The sequence below is a fragment of the Eleutherodactylus coqui genome, chromosome 11 (genome assembly GCF_035609145.1).
Source record: "Eleutherodactylus coqui strain aEleCoq1 chromosome 11, aEleCoq1.hap1, whole genome shotgun sequence".
NCBI classification, from domain to species: domain Eukaryota; kingdom Metazoa; phylum Chordata; class Amphibia; order Anura; family Eleutherodactylidae; genus Eleutherodactylus; species Eleutherodactylus coqui.
Window position 1 is genome coordinate 113,134,678 of NC_089847.1, and position 18,989 is coordinate 113,153,666.

At 46.2% G+C, this 18,989-nt stretch overlaps 1 protein-coding gene across 3 annotated transcripts in view; it reads left to right on the forward strand.

The window, feature by feature from the left end:
* The first annotated feature begins 3,237 nt into the window (after positions 1–3,237).
* SPON1 (spondin 1) overlaps positions 3,238–18,989 on the forward strand; it is a 535,993-nt gene continuing 520,241 nt past the window's right edge. For all 3 annotated transcript variants that reach the window (XM_066583268.1, XM_066583266.1, XM_066583267.1), the window contains exon 1: positions 3,238–3,678. In XM_066583268.1, the coding sequence (XP_066439365.1) occupies positions 3,453–3,678 (226 nt within the window). In that variant the 5' untranslated portion in view covers positions 3,238–3,452. The remainder of the gene's footprint in view (positions 3,679–18,989) is intronic.

Below are 18,989 nucleotides of genomic sequence, written 5' to 3' on the forward strand. Positions count from 1 at the left end.
GAATTCTGTATGTTATCGCAAGACACAAGAAACAATTCCAGCTCTGCTACATCTCTATGCTTTATCATGCTTCCCTACCATTGCTCTGAGTTAGTGCGGGAACAAACTTTCAGCCCTATTTGAAGTTCTTCTTGCTCCTCTATTGAATACTATACTCCCCCCCCCCCCCAAACAGTATTAGGGCGGCTTCAGGATGCGTTTGCGCAAAAACGCTCCCTCCAGCGCAACATATTTACAAACAAGCACGCAAAAAGAATGCTGAAAATGAACCCATGGGTTCTGTTCTCTGCGCAATGTGTGCGCACACACGTCCGTCTGCAGCCACCATTTGGACGGATTCAGACAAACATATTTGGCGTGTTGAAAAAAAAAACGCAGTGTACTTTATTTTACAGCGAAATTGCGCAGGGAAAGAAGACATCTTGAACTCAGTAAATTAAGTGGCCGTTTCACTGGGTGAGCGCATCAGGGCGTATTTTTTTTGCTGGCGCCAATTTGCACAAATTGCACGTGCAAAAAAGTACAGTAAAAAACTGCAGTTCTGCATGTAAATACGCAACGTCTGCTGCACGAAAAAGCTGCGCAATGTGAGTGTAGATACATCTATGCTCATATGAATCAAGCTTCAGGTCAGGGTCACATGGCTGTATGCAAAGCCCCGCAGCGGATTCCAGCAGTGAGCCCGGCCATGACCTTACTTAGGGCCACATAATGCATTGCATATCCCCGTGTACTCACGCAGGCGGTCATGCGCACTACAGCTTTTTTGCATTTGTGTATTTTTCCCGTGCCATCGCTTAACGATGATGCAGATAGCCGCAGCCCGTACACAATGTAGTATATCCGCGACCATAGAGAACAATGGGTTTTATGTCGTGGATATCCGCAGTGGAATAGAACATGCTGCGTCCTGTTTTCAGCGAATGGATTACGTGAATCTGACCCGCTAATGTGAGTGGAATGGCGCAATTCAATGCATTTGATTGATCTGTGTATTACCGTGATTCAAACACTCACGGAGTCTCTAATTTCTATCTGGTCATGTGACTCCTACATAGCTAATCATGGGTTACTGTGGAGGCTTCATCTGACGCAAAAAAAAAAGTTCCTATAGAGATCAATGGGGATGCGCAAATTTGCGCAAAAAGAGATGCGTGGAACGCTGTGTAATTGCCCAGAAAAAAGGAAACGTGAAACTCATTAGACTAATTTTCCATTTCAATCGATGCGTTTTTTTTCCCGCACACCAATAACCGTGGCTTAAATCGCAAAAAGTAAAGTAAGGTATGCCGACGCACGTGCAAAAAAGCATCGCTCAGGGCGGTTACAGAGGAGCGTTAGAGTAAATACGCCTGTGGCAGCGCAGCATATTTGCGCATGAACGATGTTCTAAGAGGCAGGAATTCAAGGTGTTGTATAGCAGCGCCTATTACTGTGCGTTTTGTGCATGCAGGGGTTGTTCACACACACATGTGACTCTCCCTTTCCGTGGAATTGATTTGTATCCCGGTTTTCCTAGGGAGGTTACTCTTTTTCTGCTGTTATACAACGGCGCTATCTGCTGGCTAAAGCCAGTACTGCATGAGGTGACTCGTTGGATAGGCTCTGACAGCAGAGAGGCTGGCAATATACAGTAAGAGAACCCCGACGGACGTCTTCCAACATCTGAGCTGGACAGCCTTAAATCATAATGTCTTCAGAGGTCAGACAGTGGATTGGAAAGGGTTAAAGCCTAAATGAGGTCCAGCCATCTTCTTTTCCTGCGTTTTGCTCAGTGGCTTGCCCTTCCTCTTTGCCATAGACTTCTATGGCTGTTTCACTGCGCAAGATGCGGCAAAACAGAGCAGGTCCTATTTTTTTGTGCCCGCAAAATCTGCACAAGCAAAACCCGCTTATGAGAACGAGCCCACTGAAATCAATGTGTGTGTTTTGCGCACACAGATATCGCGTGCGCAATCTAAAGGAGCCATCATTCTGTTCAGACGCGGACAAATGCGCATACACTCGTGTAAAGGGCCACTAAGTTCACATGGGCGTAAGCAAAAATGAGCCGTGTGTTTGTGTGACTGAAACTTACTTACGTCCGCATTCTTCAGCCACTCCGCCATGTTTTTGTGACATATTTGCCTAAAAACATGGGCGCACGCACTAATATGCTCAACGCTGCCGGGCGTATTACCGCATGAACTGGGATGGTTTTTTTTTGACTATCCAAACTCCGCACTATTGCGCACGAGTTTGAAATAAAGCTAGTTCCTGCCCTACCTGTCTCACAGGTATCAAAACTGCATGCAAGAAAGTTAGGGCAAGTCCTATCTTTTCCTAAGCATAGGGCAAGAACACATAGCCATACGCACAGCTACGCTCGCTGCTATGGAGCATAGTTGCACATGAACTTTCATTTTTTCTTGGAGTATTCAAACTCGCTCGCTATGGTGTCCGAGTTTAATTAAAACAGCTGGGAGAGAGCTCCTGCCCTATCTTTCCCGCTCGCAGTAATAACTATACGGCTAGTAGAGATGAGCGAGCGTACTCGGTTCGGGTGTTTTTGCACTCGAGCACCGCTTTTTCCGAGTAACTGACTACTCGGACGAAAAGACTCAGGGGGTTTAGGGGGGCGGGGTGGTGGAGCGAGGGGTAGCAGTGGGGAACAGGGGAGAGCTCTCTCTCTCCCCCCCCCCCCACTCCCCTCTGCAACCCCCCGCTCACCCCCGGCGCCCCCCGAATCTTTTCGTCCGAGTAGTCAGTTACTCGGAAAAAGCGGTGCTCGAGTGCAAAAACACCCGAACCGAGTACGTTCGTTCATCTATAACAGCTAGTGAAAACTAAACATCGAAATCAATGGCTTCATTTCGTCCCGCTATGCGGCCGTGATTGTCACACCCATTAGCACGCGAAAGCCAAAACGAAACCATTAAAAATCACAGCTCAAAAACACCGTCTAAACCCAAAATCACCTTGATTTTGTGCATATATGCGAGTGAATACACAGGTTTTCTGCACACCCAGTGCGCAAATCTGCACCAAGATACTTATTGTTTCGCGCGATCGCACGATAAAATACACTCATCTACGAGTTCTATTCACTGCGTATTTTATGTGAATGAGCCCTACGGCGAACAGGGGTAAATTTCCCTAAATCCATATAGTAACTATAGGCGGTGGAAGGAATGTGCGTGATTAATTCTCGGTGTGTTGGCTGAGTCCATCTAGAGCAGATCCTTGCTGGATGTCTAGGAGACAGCAGCGTCCCCTGTGCTCTGCTATTTCACCAAAGCCTGTGAATTCTGCTGGGCTAAGTAAACATTACAGCGCTGCTAATCACATCCAGGGAAGGCGAGCAGCACTTCAGTCCAGGATCTGCTGAGGATCACAGCCTCATTCCTCCTCATTCCCACTCCCAAGCTCTCTGGACCCCTCTTATCCTTGCAGCTTTTTTGGGGTTTCCTGAGATGGGACTGTCTATGCAAGCTTTACTGTTGCATTATGTGGCGCTGACTTGTTTTGTAGGGGTCTATGGATTTATGGATGAAACTGTAGACAAAGCAGTGAAATCTGAAGGATATTGTAGCAGGATCCTAAGAGCACAAGGAAGTACGAGAAAAGAAGGATACAATGAATTCTCCCTGAGAGTAGAGGGAGACCCGGAATACTACAAGCCGGGGAATACTTATAGGGGTAAGTGACATGGGGCCACCCCGCAGGATGCTACTCTTTAGGACTTCTTCGCCCATGACAATTTGCGTTCTTCGCACGCCTTATCATCCTTCTGTAGAAACTGTGTGTGTATATATATATATTATATTTATAGACATATATTGTGTGTACATATTCTATATCCACACGTTTGTATATACACAATATATGTTTATAAATAGCATGTGGATATAAATAGGAAGCAATGATCTATTAATAGATCAGATCTGTACTTGGCATTTGGATCTGCATCATTGATACATTGTAACTAATACTAATACTGTTGCTGATTCTCTAATGCTACAGAGTAGCTTGGAAATTGTATTTGGTGATATTAGTGTTAGGAGAACAAACTCTACTCTGCTACATCTAACTCCAAAGGAGTCGCATGTTCCTTGCCAGGGTGGCACCAAAAAGTCATTCTGTAGGGATATTTCCATATATGACTATTGACTAATTAGGCAACACACTGAATCTGAAGGAAAGTCTTGCTCTCCAACTCAGCTCTGCTATGTTTGCTGTTATAATAACTATATAATAACTAGTACAGTTGGTGAACCTGTATGCTGGGAAACTCCAGAGGGGTAGTTATGGGGCATGTGTCCTGGTTATTCGGTGCCAGGGGGCACCCACATGTCATTTTAGGGATGTATTCACATGGACACTAGGGGTTTCTACTTTTCTGCTGCAGTTGGTGCTGAATGGAAGTATCATATGAGGACAAACTCCACTCTGCTAACTCTGCTACATCTGACTCCTATGGGGAAACCAACAAGTCATTCTGCTGGGGTATTTCCATATATGACTAGGGCAGCAAACTGCGGGTGAAGGAAAGTTTAGCTGTGACCCTTTACAACTCAGCTCTGCTATGTTTGCTGTTATAATAGCTATATAATAACTAACCTGCATGCTGGAAAAGATACATGATGAGGATCTGACCAAATGACTGACTCTACTCTGCTACACCTGACTCTAGAGGAGTAGTTATGGGGCTTGTGTCCTGGTTACACCAATTTGGGGTATTTAGATACCGGACTAGGGCAAGAAACTGAATTGCCCTAGGTCAAGGAAAGCCCAGCTACTGTACGACCCTCTCTGACTCAGCTCTGCTATGCTTGCTATTACAATAACCAGGAGATGTGGTATGTGCCAAACTAATGTTTGGCGCACTGCATCTCTTAATTTAACGATAGTTCAGCGCATTACGCTTTTTGCGTAGCCACTCACAGTCAATGACCGTTGGACTATGCAAATAGCGCAGACGCGCTACGTACGGTGGAGCATGCCACAAGATTTAACTTGAGAAGTGCTGCATCTGTAATACCGTTGGGTAACCTGTTGTGATATTATAAGAATTTGGTCCAATAACAAACTCCACTCTGCTACATCTGACTTCAGAGGAGAAGCCACTGTATGGGGAACATGTTCCCTGCCAGGATATGGGCACTACAATTCATCTGCCCTGGCTGGGGCAGATGAAACTGAATCTTTGCCCCAGGTGAAGAAGAGCCCAGCTACGGTACAACCGGCTCTGACTCAGCTCTGCTATGCCTACTATTATAATAACTAAGTGCCCGTCCGCACCGTTATATGGTCACATGACTATACTCCAAAAAGCGGATGAAAACGGAGCGTTTAACGCCCTCCTAGACTATAGCGGGTTACATGTAGTCAAAAAGCGCATACGGTTCACTATGTTTAGCGCTGCATACATTTCCGTGCGTTTTTTCTTTTTTTTGAAAGGCGTACGCTTTTCTGCCCCCTCCCAAAAAAAAAAACGTATGGAAACGTATACTGTTTAAAAAATATTGCAGTCAGTGGAAAGCGTACGGAAACGAATTGCTGTCCGTTTTTATACTCTTACTCTATACGTTTGTGCGATGAAATGCCTTAAGCCCCTTCACGCTGATGTATTTGCGCGCGCAAAACACGGAGAATAGAACCCATTGATTTCATTGGTTTGATCACATGACCCTATTTTTCATACACATTTTGGTCATGCCAAAAAAAATAATATTTGGGTGCTTGCTCTATTTTCCTGAACCCAACGTCCCCGTTAAAGCGGATGGGGATGCGCAAAAGTTAGCTGTAATGCGTGAAACTCTGCATAATTGCGCAGGATGAAGAACACATCTGGAACTTATTAGACTAATTAGCTATTTAAATTGGTGCTTCTTTGTTTGCCGCATCAAATCAACCTGTCCTACGGGCGCAAAAAGTACAGTAAAATACGCTGATGCGCTTGCACAAAAGCATCGTTCGCTCCGCAAATATGCATACGCTCAGGCGAGTGCGCACATATGCATACGCTCATGTGAAGGGGGCCTTAAAGGGAAAAAAAAGTGAACTTAAAAACGTTAAGGAAAAAAGTTTACAAAGTTTACAAAAAACGGATGAAAGCGTAGACGCACATACAATTTGAAAACGGAAGCGAACGCCTACAACGCCAAGCGTCTGCACGTTTTTTCGTGTACATTTCTCATCTGTGTCAAACGTACGTGAAAGTGCCAGTGTGGACGGACCTTTAGGGATCTTTCACACGGGCAGAACTTTCCACATTCCGCACAACAAGTAAATTGCGCACCAAAATCTGCATGGATCCGTGCGGATTGTGATGCGGCATGAAAATGGCGTAAATCAGCCTGTAATTCTACGTATTTAGTCCTGCGGATTTGGATGTGGGATTTCCACTGTGGCAAATTCCCCTGCATCCCGCGCCCGTGTGGAAGGTCGCTTAGGCCAGATTTACATGAGCATATGCACATGAGTGTAGTGGTTTTTTTCTGCGAAACGAACAGTGTTTTTTTTTGCGCGCATCAGCATATTTTACCGTACTTTTTGCGCCTGTAAGACATGGTCATTTGCGCGCGGCAAACAAAAACGCACCAATAGAAATGGCTAATTAGTCTTAATGAGTTCCAGATGTGTTCTTCTTCCAGCAGAATTACGCAGCATATCACGCATCTCCTAGCGCATTTGCGTACCCCACATTGAACTCAGTCAGGGCGGCAAATGAAATAATTGCGCAGGGTCAGCTTGGAACCTGCATGACTCGGCTCTGCTATACACGTTTTTTTTCGGTCACTCTGTTGCTCTCTGTTATCAGCCATCCCATTCTTCAGGCAGGCTGACTTTAATGTCCTTTTGAAAGTCTTGTGTCCTGAACCGCGTTACTCCTTAATTTCCCTCTTTTTCCGTACATGTGAGCGAATAATGAGGCTCCTTTAAGAAGCGAGTGAAGTGTAGAAGATCGTCCCCGAGGTTGTAATAACTAAACCCCGCGGCCGCCGAGCGCATTGTCACCAGATATTCTAAGCAGGGGATGTCATCTGTGGAGTGTACAGCCGTGATCGTTAATTATCGCACATTTCTGCAGCTGATCCCTCTCCGCTGACAGCAGCCAACGGCTTGCAAGACGCGCTGATATTTTAATTGGCAACGCAGACCCTCTCCAGCAGCAGACCGCGCCGAAGAAGCAAACCACGAGTGCACGTAAACGCACGCCATGTCCCGCGCCGCTACATACCCCACCTGATGGGCTCCAGCATGGCAGTCCCTCTCGCTAGGCTTTATACACATGGGCGATTTTCCCCGTGCGAATTCTGCCCGATTCCAAGATGGAGACAACTCACACGGGAAAAGGACGTATGCATTAAAATGGTTAATTCACGCAAGCACTTTTTTGTGTGTTTTTCGTGCTATTTTCCTGAGTTTTCGCGATTTTTTTTTTTTCACCTGTTGTATGTTTTTCAGGCACGTGACAGTTTGCTTCCTGGCTCTTTTTATTTATAGTTTCCATGGTTATAGGTGTTAACACCAGATCGCATTTCCATCACGCAGGTGAAATCCGTTTTTTTTTTAAACGCACCCTTAGCCTTGAATGGGCGATTCCCGTTCCAAAATCACACTCAAATAGGACATGCTGCGATTTTTTTTTTCTGTTCCATTTGCGAACTGATTATTTTCAATTGCGCAGAAAAATTGCCCATGTGAATATATCCTTATTACGCGGTCCACATAAATAAAAGAACCAGGAAGAGCGGAGCAACATCGCACTCGCCCGCGCAAATCAGCCTTAGGCATATGGGGAGGGGGGGGGCGGGGATTAATTAGAGGGGTTGAACCCATATGATAGGTAATAAAAGTCTGATAGGCGGGGGACCCCCACCACTCTTGAGAATGGGTGTCCCAAGCCCCCCTCTGCTCCTCATTGTTGTTTCACTGCACCCCCACAGTGAGGAGGAGACCTTATGAAATGGCGCTTGCGCATGTGCAGTGCCTCTCCATTCATCTTCAATGGGACGGCCAGAGATAGCAGAGCGCTTGTCCTCAGCCATTTCCGTCAGCCCCATTCAAATGAATGGAGCAGCTCCACACATGGGCATCTACTCCATTTAATCACCACATCACTGCGGGTGGGTGCAGGAAGACCACAGTGATGGCAGGAGGGGGACGACCATCCATCAGACTTTTATCAACTATCCTGTGGATAGGTTGGAAAAGGCTGAATGACTATCATTCCCTTCAATGACATTAGTAATACATTCTCAAGACTGTCAAGACCCCAACTAGACCTAATCCTAAGTATAAACCCACCCTGATAACTACATTCACCGGTTTACAGGTGGGAGCTGGTCAAAGCTTTTATTACTTACACACTGGTACTTAACACCAAGAACCTGCCAACCTATGCCCATATAGGGTTACCTGGCACCATGCTGGCAGCCCCATCTCCTCTGCACCACTATGGATCAACCAACAGCACATCCAATGGCATAGCTCAATGAAACAAGAAAACAAAGAAAAAAGCAACCAAAACTATATAAGAATAGAAGAAGGTGGGTGGGGAACCTGAAAGCAGGATACCGAAAAGGTATATGCTGTGGGGTGAGGATACTTGACTCCATCACCTCAATTTCATGACTTGAAGGGGTTTTCCAGGCAATGCCGACTGTCAGTGCCTGCAATTACGACCGCCGGCCACTACACAGGGGTCAGGAGCAGCAGCTTCCACTCTAACCGGGTGTAGCCTGGCACTGCCAGCCGACGCTGCCGGGAAAATCCCTTCTTCACCCTAAAATCAGAATAATCTTTTCTTTATCTCACGTATCTCCAGTTCTGAGAACTGTGGGGAAGATGCCCGTGTGGCAGGTTACATGATGGCACAGCAGCTGACAAACGAAGCCGAAGGCAGGTTTTTTCAAACCATAGGAGGGCACGGATTGCTAAAACATTACATTGTAAGGATACATACTGACAATATATATACCTAGATCAGAATGACAAGGCATTTCAAGCTTCACTTCCACCTTCACTACATTGTCCCTCAGAGACCGGTCTCACATGTCAACAGCTCTGCTACTTGTCTTTGTTCCATGGTCCTGTCAGTGTTTTCTGAGTACCATGTGAGAAGGGAGGCGCCCTTTCCTTCTACACGGTGCACCATTTTCAGCCCCCGGGTCATCAGGGCCCTTTCAGTTCTCGCTGGGTCTTGCTGTTTCATCACCCATGCCTCCTAGCATGGGAAGATAGCAACTGTAGTTGCCCTGATGCGTTCTCTGCCACATTTTGACCTGCCTTGGCTCTCTGCTATCTCCAGCTGCACCATCCTGTGGTACAGCTACTTTTCTATTTATAAGGCACCCACTGTGTCAAGAAAGTTTGGGGATGGGTGGGGCTTAGTCCTGGTCTTCCTAGCAATGACACGCTAGTCATGCCACTGCTGATGTCATGGAGGTAACATAACCTCCTCTTGGCACTTTCAAACGCTCCAATTCCCGATGCCTGGAGCATTTTTTCTTCTGGCGCTTCTGTGTGCCTGTTCTAATCACCACTGACCAGAAGGGGGAGCGAGGCTTAGTGCCAGAGCTCACACACTGCAGCAGATCTATTGACCTCTGTAAGGGGGGAGCAGGGTACCGCTCACCCCTCTTACACAGGAGTGCGGCACAGCATTAATTGAAATATAAACTGGTATGATGGATATGCCCTGTGTGCCATGGAGGTGCCAACAAGCCACTCTGCCTTGGCTAAGGTATTTTGGCACTGCATAGATGCGATATTAGCAGCTCTCCCCGTAAACTGCACTTTCATAAGCTGCAAACTGTAGGTTTATTACTCCTTTAAATACCTGATTACGATCTGTTAAATCCGGAGGAGAAGGTTGATGGATTTTCTTTCTGGATATCAGATAAAGCCGCAGCCAGAGGCTTTCCCCCCCAGCGGTTAATAACCTATTAATGAACGTTAGCTGCTGGGTCTCACCAGATACGGCCACTCTGGGATTTCCCATTTAAATATGGCAATTTGCCCTATTTTTACAGAGAACATCTTGACAGTTTTTATGACTCGTGTGACTGCTCTTTGGCAGCAGGGATGAAACCGCAATCAGAGCTGGCATTGCGTTACTCTGTCATTCTTCTTGATTGTAGGTAATTATATTCGATTTGGGCATAAGTGATGGCAACGAGGAAAATTATAACTTTCTTCTGGGGGAGTTTAGGGGAGAAGAAGAAGGAGCTCCGGCACAGTAGAGCAGCGACTCCTGAGACAGACATAAGGGTGATGAATTTCTTCAATAAACTTTTTATACCGAAAATCGGGAAGAAGTTGATATTAATCATAGGTGCAAAGACTACTTGGGCCCCGAGGCAAAACCATCATTCAGTATTAGCGCCCCTAGAGTCTGCCTGAAATATATTGCATCTCATGTAGTCCCCAGAACAATGCGGAGTTATATTAAGTTTGTACAGAAAGAAGAGATTCCTATGGAAAATTACGGAGCCTTAGGATGGCATCACACACGGGTTTTTTGGGGGGAAAGTACAGCTTTTCATGAAGTTTTTTTGAGTCAAATTCAGAAATGAATTCAAAAGAAATGCGCGTGCGATATGGTAGGGGATGCGTGATACACTGCGTAATTGTGCAGGAAATGAATATATCTTGAACACATTTGACTAATTTGCCATTTTGATGGCTGGAAGCATCAATGCGTATTTGTTTGCGTGCACAAAAACCGGCAAAATATACGCGATGCGCACGCAAAAAAAAAAACGACATTCATTCCACCAGTATGTGTCGCTTATGTTCGTACAAATACACATATGCTTGTGTGAAGCCAGCCTTAGGGCTCATTCACGCAAGCGTCAAAATCGTGCAGAAGTTAGCCACGCAAAAAAAAAAATTGTGGCTAACCCGCAAGAAAAATCGCATCAATGGATGATTTCCGGATATGAAGTCCCGAGCTTAATTAGCTTATTCACACAATTGGGAGCTGTGTGCTGGAAAAAAAAATGCTGCAGCTCTTGGAGGAGAGAGATAAAGAAAAGCAGTGCGGAGCTTCTCTTCATCACTGGGGAAGCCCTTCATCTCAGCGGAGATGGTGCGATCCCCTGCAATGGAGAAGGAGGGATTCCCCCATAGTGGGGAGAGAGGGGTTCCCTTGCAGGGGTTCCCCAGCCCCTGAGGGGAAATCCCTCCATCTCTCCTGCAGGGGAATCCGTCTAGCCCCGCTGAAATGAAGGGACTCTATGGCGATGAAGAGGGTTCCCATGCGGAGCTTCTCTTCATCACTGGGGAATCCCTTCATCTTAGCAGGGATGGTGGGATCCCCTGCAATGGAGAAGGAGGGATTCCCCCATAGCAGAGAGAGGGGTTCCTCTGCAGGGGAGAAGGAGGGATTCCCCCACAGTGGGGAGAGAGGGGTTCCCTTGCAGGGCTTCCCCAGCCCCTCTGGAGAAATCCCTCCATCTCTCCTGCAGGGGAATCCCTCTAGCCCCGCTGAAATGAAGGGAGTCCACGGCGATGAAGAGGGTTCCCCCGGGGCTTCCCTTCATCGCTCTCTCTCCCCCCCCCCCCCCACTGCAGGAAAATCCCTTTGTCTCCCTTTGTTGGCCGGCTCACATAGTCTCCCCCTTAGGAGTCTATGGAGGCTTCTGCGCTTTGCGCACCACAGATAGTTCAGATCCTATCTATTCACACAGCAGGTAATTTCAGTTGCTGAATTTCAGTCGCTCATGCTCTATCTTTTTGGGTGCGATTTTTTTTTTTTGGGGGGGGGGGGGGGCGGGGGGCAACTAAAATTCCTTCATCTGAATGCTTCCATAGGAAACCATTGATTCTAATAGTCGTGGGTTTTTTTGCACATACAAGTTGGCTGCACAAATTTCCTTGTATGAAAAGGCCCGTACACACGACTATTTTTTTTTGGGAAAAAACCCACTTTCTTCAGGGCATTTTCCAGTTTTTGATGACATTTTTTGTGTGTTAAAAACGCTACATCCGGATGTTTCCTCTAGGTCAATAGTAAAATACGAAATACCATGCAAACTATATTTTATGGCTTTTTTTTACTATTGTGTTTTCTGGGTTTAGGCATGTTTTTTTTTCAACATTCAAGCATTCTAGCAGTCTGGTGTTTTTTGGGGGGGTATTTTCTTCTGGGCTTCTCTATAAGAAACACGAGCATCACCAAAAATAGACAGATAAGGGACCTTTCACACGGGCGGAATATGTCCACAACCTGCAGTGAAATGTGCTGTGCAGAAAGTAGCGCACCCAATTCTGCATATCTAAATTCACATTTTGATGGGGAATTGCCGGCAGAATGCGGACATTCTCAGTTCTGCATCAAAAATCCACACTAACCATGCGGATTTCAATGCAGAGTTTTCCGAATGGCGGCGAATTCTAAATTGATGTTGCCAAAATATTCCCCCCTTGTGGAATCTAAATGACCTCGTGTAATGAAGACCCTTCGCTGCATGTTTGGTTGTGCAAACTCATGGTGAAAACCATGCCACACAACATTTTGTTGAACGCAATGAAAATCCGCCCTGGATGAGTTACAGCGTGGATTTTTCCGCAGGCAGACTTTGAAAATCGCATTCCAAGAACAAAAAGTCAAATCCTTGTAAAAACCGCATTCAGCGATCACAGGCATGTATGGACCTTCACTGGGGTAAATCTACGGGCGGATCTGCATTAAAATCCACAGCAGAACTCCGAGGCTCAGGGGCAGATTAAATCCGAATTCGGCCTCCTAATACACCAGCACCTCCATGCACCAGATTGACACCTACCCTATGTAAGAGCTGGCATAGGTTTCACCTATCATTGTTGCCATTCTATTAAACATCATTGGCCAAGCACAGCCACACCCCCTGATGCTTCGCCCCACCTACTTTTTTGAAAGTATTTCACTCACTCTCTTGCTCTATAGCTCACGTTCGGCCAGCGCTGCAGTAATCGGAGGCTGTGACCCCTACATACAGGATCTGCAGGACGCAGACATTGGGGGGGAGGGAGGCCAGGGGTCAGAGCCCGATTACAGCAGCACTGGTCATATGGGAGATAGAGAGAAAGTGAGTGAAATACTTGATAATTTGCAATTGCTGCCCGGCCAGAGGTTCAGGATGAGGGAGCCCTATTACTATTAGAACTGCAGAACTGGGTGCACAGTTACTATTGGGGCCACAACTGGGGCACTGTTACCATTTGGGCACCTCCTGGAAACACTATTATCACTGGGGCCGCTACTGAGGGCACTGTTACTACTGGGGCCACTATTGGGGACATTACTGTTGGGGCCACTATAACTGAAGTCCCTAAAGGGGTCACTATTACTACTGGGGCTGCTACTGGGGACACTATTACTACTAGGGCCACTACTTGGGGTAGCATTAATACTGGGGCCACTACTGGGGACAATGTTACTATTTCAGCCACTACTGGGGCACCATTAGTACTGGGGCCACTTCTGGGGGAAGTGATACTACCAGAGGCGTAACTTGAAGCTCCTGAGCCCCAATGCAAAATCTGTAATGGGGGTCACAACTATAATGCTTTATTCATAGTACTGGGCTCCCTATTTGGAGAAGAGAGGCCTTATGAGCCCCCTAAGGCTCCTGGGCACAGGTGCAACCGCATTCCCTATAGTAACACCAGTGGTTACTACTGGGGGCACCATTAATACTGGGGCTTTGACTGGGGGCACTATTACTACTAGGCCATTACTGGGAGCACTATTACTACTGAGACAACTACTGGAGGCACTATTACCTTTGGGGGCCACTACCTGGGACACTATTACTACTGGGGATGCTACTGTGGACACTATTACTACTGGGGCCACTACTGGGAATACTACTAGGGCACTAATACTATTAGGGTTACTATTGGGGACATTTAATACTGGTGCTGCTACTTGGGGCATTATTACTACTGGGGACAATATAACTACTGGGGCCACTACTGGGAGTGCTGTTACTATTTGGGGCCACTACAAGGGATGCTGCTACTATTGGGGCCATTGGGGAGGGGGGGAGGGGGGGCAGAACTACTAGTTGAGGTTACTAAAATAATGGAGGCAAAAACATATGTAGCGATAGGCCACGCCCTAAGCCACACCCCCTTTAACCTTGGCTGGTATTTTTTTGTGACAAAGCTGGCAATCCTCTCAGATATTGATATGAACTCATTACCAGCCTGTACTCTGAGCTATCAAATGGCAATAATTACCGTCATAGTGACTGCTCAAGTACCACCAGCTGCAAAAGAAAAAAATCACGGACACATCAATTTTTTTTTTTCTTTACGGACTATCCAGGAATTTCTGGCCAGTTATGACCCTGGTCCGTGCGCTATCCATACAGCCCTTATTGTGTATCCATACTGGAAACCCAGCAATCAACACTGAAACTCCGCAGCATAAAACAGTACAAAAGCTATTCACGTAAAGTGCTAAACCTCCAGACTGGGAAAGGTTAATATAATAAATTGCGCTAAACACATTGTTACAAATACAAACAATATTGAATCAATTAGGTCACCAGCAGTTCGGGATATTATGGATGGAGTGTAGCCCTCGCACCAGTGACCTCGTCCTCCTCCCCTACCCTACGTATTGTCTGTGAGCGTCCTCATTGATTTTCTATTGCGGTTAGCACTGACGTATGAATTAATTAGCTTGAAAACATCATCTCTTATCAATTAATTAATTCAGCGCAGCAAACTGCAATAGTAAATGAAGCGAGAAGTTCATAAGCGGAGTTATAACTGTAACCTATCCCTGCGTCTTCACATGGCAGCCGCGCCATCCATTAGTATATAAGGCCGCGCTCTCCTTAAGCCTAAATAATATGTGTTCCTGGCCGCGGTCGGTTCCGCTGGCAGATCACATGTATCAGTTGCGTCTCTCTGCTCAAGAGTTGAAATTCCTTTTGAGTAGGAAGATGGGAGAGGAATAAACGTAAAATGTCTTTACAGCATTGCAGGCAATGACAGGGTTAAGGTCGAAACGTCCATACAGTCAATCTCCTAATATGCAAGTTTAGGGCTCATTCACATGCGGCTAACTTGCGAGAAAATGGTGTGGGAGGAGAGAAAGAGATGAAGAAAAGCTCCGTGGGTCTTTCCTTCATCTCAGCGGGGATGGGGGGATTCCCCTGCAGAGGAGCTGAAGTCTAACGACTGGGACCCCCACTGATCCTGAGAACAGGGGTCTAGTCTGTCGCCAACTGAATAGAGCAGAGGCCGCTCAGGCACGACTGCACTCCATTCACTTCTATGACAACACCAGGGTTTACGGAGTTCAAGTACTTCTGCAATCTCTGGGCTGCCATTGAAATGAATGGAGCAACAGTGCGCCTGCTCGACCTCCACTCCATTCACTCAGGGTCTGACCCCATTTGTGGGAGTCCCAGTGGTCAGACCCCCATTGATCATAAAGTTATCCTCGATCCTGTGATCAGGGGATAACTTAATAACTTGGCACAAGCCCTTAAAATTGTCACCAGAGACTGTAAAGTGTTCCGACTAGAGATGAGCGAGCATACTCGTTTGAGTATTAGGGTGTTCGAGATGCTCATTACTCGAGACGAGCACCACGCGGTACTCGTCCCGAATAAACGAGCACTGACCATTGAATTCAATGGAGCCGGCAATACAGCCGGCTCCATTGAAAGCAATGGGCTGCCGGCGATCGCGGGATGAATTGTCGGGAAGGGCTTAAAAATATAAGCCCTTACCTGAAAATCATCCAGAAATGTGTAAAAAAAAAATATGTCAGCATAAAGATCGTTCTCCTCTGCCATAGCTGTAACAGCTGTGCCAGAGAAGAACGATGTTAGCCCATTGAATTCAATGGAGCCGGCAATACAGCCGGCTCCATTGAAAGCAATAGGCTGCCGGCGAGCGCGGGATGAATATAAAAATATAAGCCCTTACCTGAAAATCATCCTAAAATGTGTAAAAATAAAAAAAAATGTATACTCACCTTTCCGCTGAAGCCGGAGTTCAGCCGCGGCCGGCAGCAGTTCTCCGGAACTGCTCTGAATAGTATTCAGCAGCCGGGGATTTAAAATCCCCGCCTGCTAAATGAGCTGCCTCTGATTGGTCACAGCCTCACCAATCAGAGGCAGCTCTCACTCACACCCATTCATGAATTCACTATTAAGCCACTCTTGCCGCTATTGTGGCTTAATAGTGGGACCTGTGAACTTGAGATGCAGCCCAACATGTAGCCCCTCGCCTGCCCTATCCGTTTCTGTGTCGTTCCCATCACTTTCGTGAATTGCCCAGATTTTCACACATGAAAACCTTAGCGAGCATCGGCGAAATACAAAAATGCTCGGGTCGCCCATTGACTTCAATGGGGTTCGTTACTCGAAATGAACCCTCGAGCATCGCGGGAAGTTCGACTCGAGTAACGAGCACCCGAGCATTTTGGTGCTCGCTCACCTCTAGTTCCGACCCTATAAAGGATCTACCTATCAGTGTGCATTCGGATTCAGTATGTGTGTCACTACTGCTGCCCAGGGTGGGCTTTAAATATCCGTCATTACTTGAGGGTGCCTACCTATTATGGTCGGTGCCCGTTCTTAAAGGAACTGTTTTTAAAGTACTATGATATTTCTTTAGATTAAGGTGATTTCAGCCATAGGAACCTGTTCACATTGTTTGTGTACAAGTTATTCTTCATATTGCTTCATTAATCCAACTTTCTGTTTTTTGCTATACGGGCTTCTTCACACGCCCCTATTGGCGCATGTTTTTGGCGTCAAATATATGCCCACAGTGTGCAGAGAATTAAACCCCTTGATGTCAATCAATTAGCGTTTAGCACCCGCATTTCGTGCACATGCAGAAAAGTAAGACCTGCACCATCTCTCTGCGTATTGTGCAGCAAAGGCCCCTATAGAAGTCTATGGGAGGTGCGCAAATATGCAAGGGGATGCATTAAACACTGCGCAAAACTGGAGGGAAAAGAACACATCTGGCCTCATTAGGATAAACAGCCTTTTAACCCTTTGCAATCCAGTTTTGGATTCAGGGTTTCCTAGGGGACTTTCTTTTTCTGCCATTATACAATGGCGCCATCTGCTGGCTAGAGCCAGTACTGCAGTATAGGACATGCTAGAGAGGCCCCCGACAACAGAGCGGCCAGTAATATACAGTAAGAATACCCTGCTGGATGTCTTCTAACATCGGAGCTGTACAGCCTTCAATCAGAACGTCTTCAGACGTCAGACAGTGGATTGGAAAGGGTTAATCCACCGAAGGGGTGCATGCACGTTTGAACTGTCTCTGTGTGCCCAAAAAGTACAGTGCTATGTGCAGACAGGAGGTCAAATCACCATCATTCATAGCACAGATACGCTCGTGGGAACTGACCTAAACCGGTGTGAAGCCTTTCCATAAATGATGTCAAGTTCTGCACCTGTCGCACTTCCTTACCTTTTTTACTGGTTTCGAGTTATGCCCAGGTAAGTGGCACAAGATGACCCAATATGAAAAAAAACTTGCGTTACTCGCAAACCCGATAGAGTAATGCAAACTTTTTTCAAAGTTGGTCATCTTGTGCCACTTACCTTGGCATAGCTCAAAGCAAATGAAAAGGTGAGGAAAGGCTCATCTGTAGTATTCTAGGGATATTGTGGCTGGCACCCGTACAGTAGATGGCATATTTATATCTAACTACTAATGACCACTTGTCAGTGAGTATGTGAGTGCTTCTTATGCTCTACCCCTGGTGACATCATCACTCCCTCCCCCAGTGACGTCAGTGAAGGTCCTACAACCTATATAAAACACAGAGCCTGACCGACAGAAGAACAACACAGTTAGGGCTCTTGAAAGGGGGAGAACAAAAATAACAAAATGAGAATACAATTAAGCCGTTATTATCTCAGACACAACTCAGCAGTCCTGACAGAAGACACTGACCTACCATCATCTCAGAGATTCGGTGGGCTAAAGAACCTGTGGTGACATCACTGCTGTAGGAGGAGCCATTCTGCAGTTTGGTAGAAAGTCCTGTATGTGGATTCTTCTCATGCTCCGCCCCCTGGTGATGTCATCATAGGTCCTATAGGATATATAAAACACAGAGCCTGGCCGACAGAAGAACAACATAGTTAGGGCTCTTGGAAGGGGAGGACAAAAATACCAAAATGAGAACTCAACTCAATGGATCTGATAGAAGACACCGACCTACCACCACTATAGAGATCAGGTGAGCTAAGGAACCTGTGGTGATGTCACTGCTGTGGGTGGAGCCAAACTGTGTTTATCTTGTGTGGGAATCAAAATAGATGTAGTACAGCTGTGTGTGAGATGTGTGGGGATCCTAATGGATGTACCATATAGCAGAGCTATGTGGTGCATTGCGCCACCAGAAACATTGGTGCTATAATTTCCTAATAATTACTAGCATCAGTATACACCACTGTAGGTGGCATATTGTTATATACGCAGTGTTACAGCTAGGAGTTCTGTCTGGGCGTTCTCTGGCTGGCACATTTGCATAGGCGCTGTGATAGCGGTAACTATTCTGTTAACACAAACTTCGAGGTCAGTGCTGTATTATTAGAAATGTAGTGTGGTGGGCACCATGTACATTACGGGCACATTCTGTGTGATTGCTATGCTTGTTTCATTATTAGTCTGCACTGGCATGGGCACAGCGGAGGTGAATACTTACAAAGTGTCTCCAGTGTGAAGTGGGCAGCGAGCAGTAGCATCATGCACATGTGTTCTTTAGCACATAGGGGGCACTAGTGTTCCTCCCTTTACTTCCTTCTTATTTGCATATACCTACTGTATGATCTTAAGATGCCACTACTCCGCTCCGGGGGCTCCAGTGCTGAAACTGATAAGAAAAGATATTAAAAATTTCAGCCGTGATTTCATTTTTATCAAACGTTCAATACTTGTTGTTCTGTAAACTGCTGGAGATAAACTTACCAGGATTATCCATGGTGGGAGTAAAACATTAAGAGTTAGCTATCGTCTCT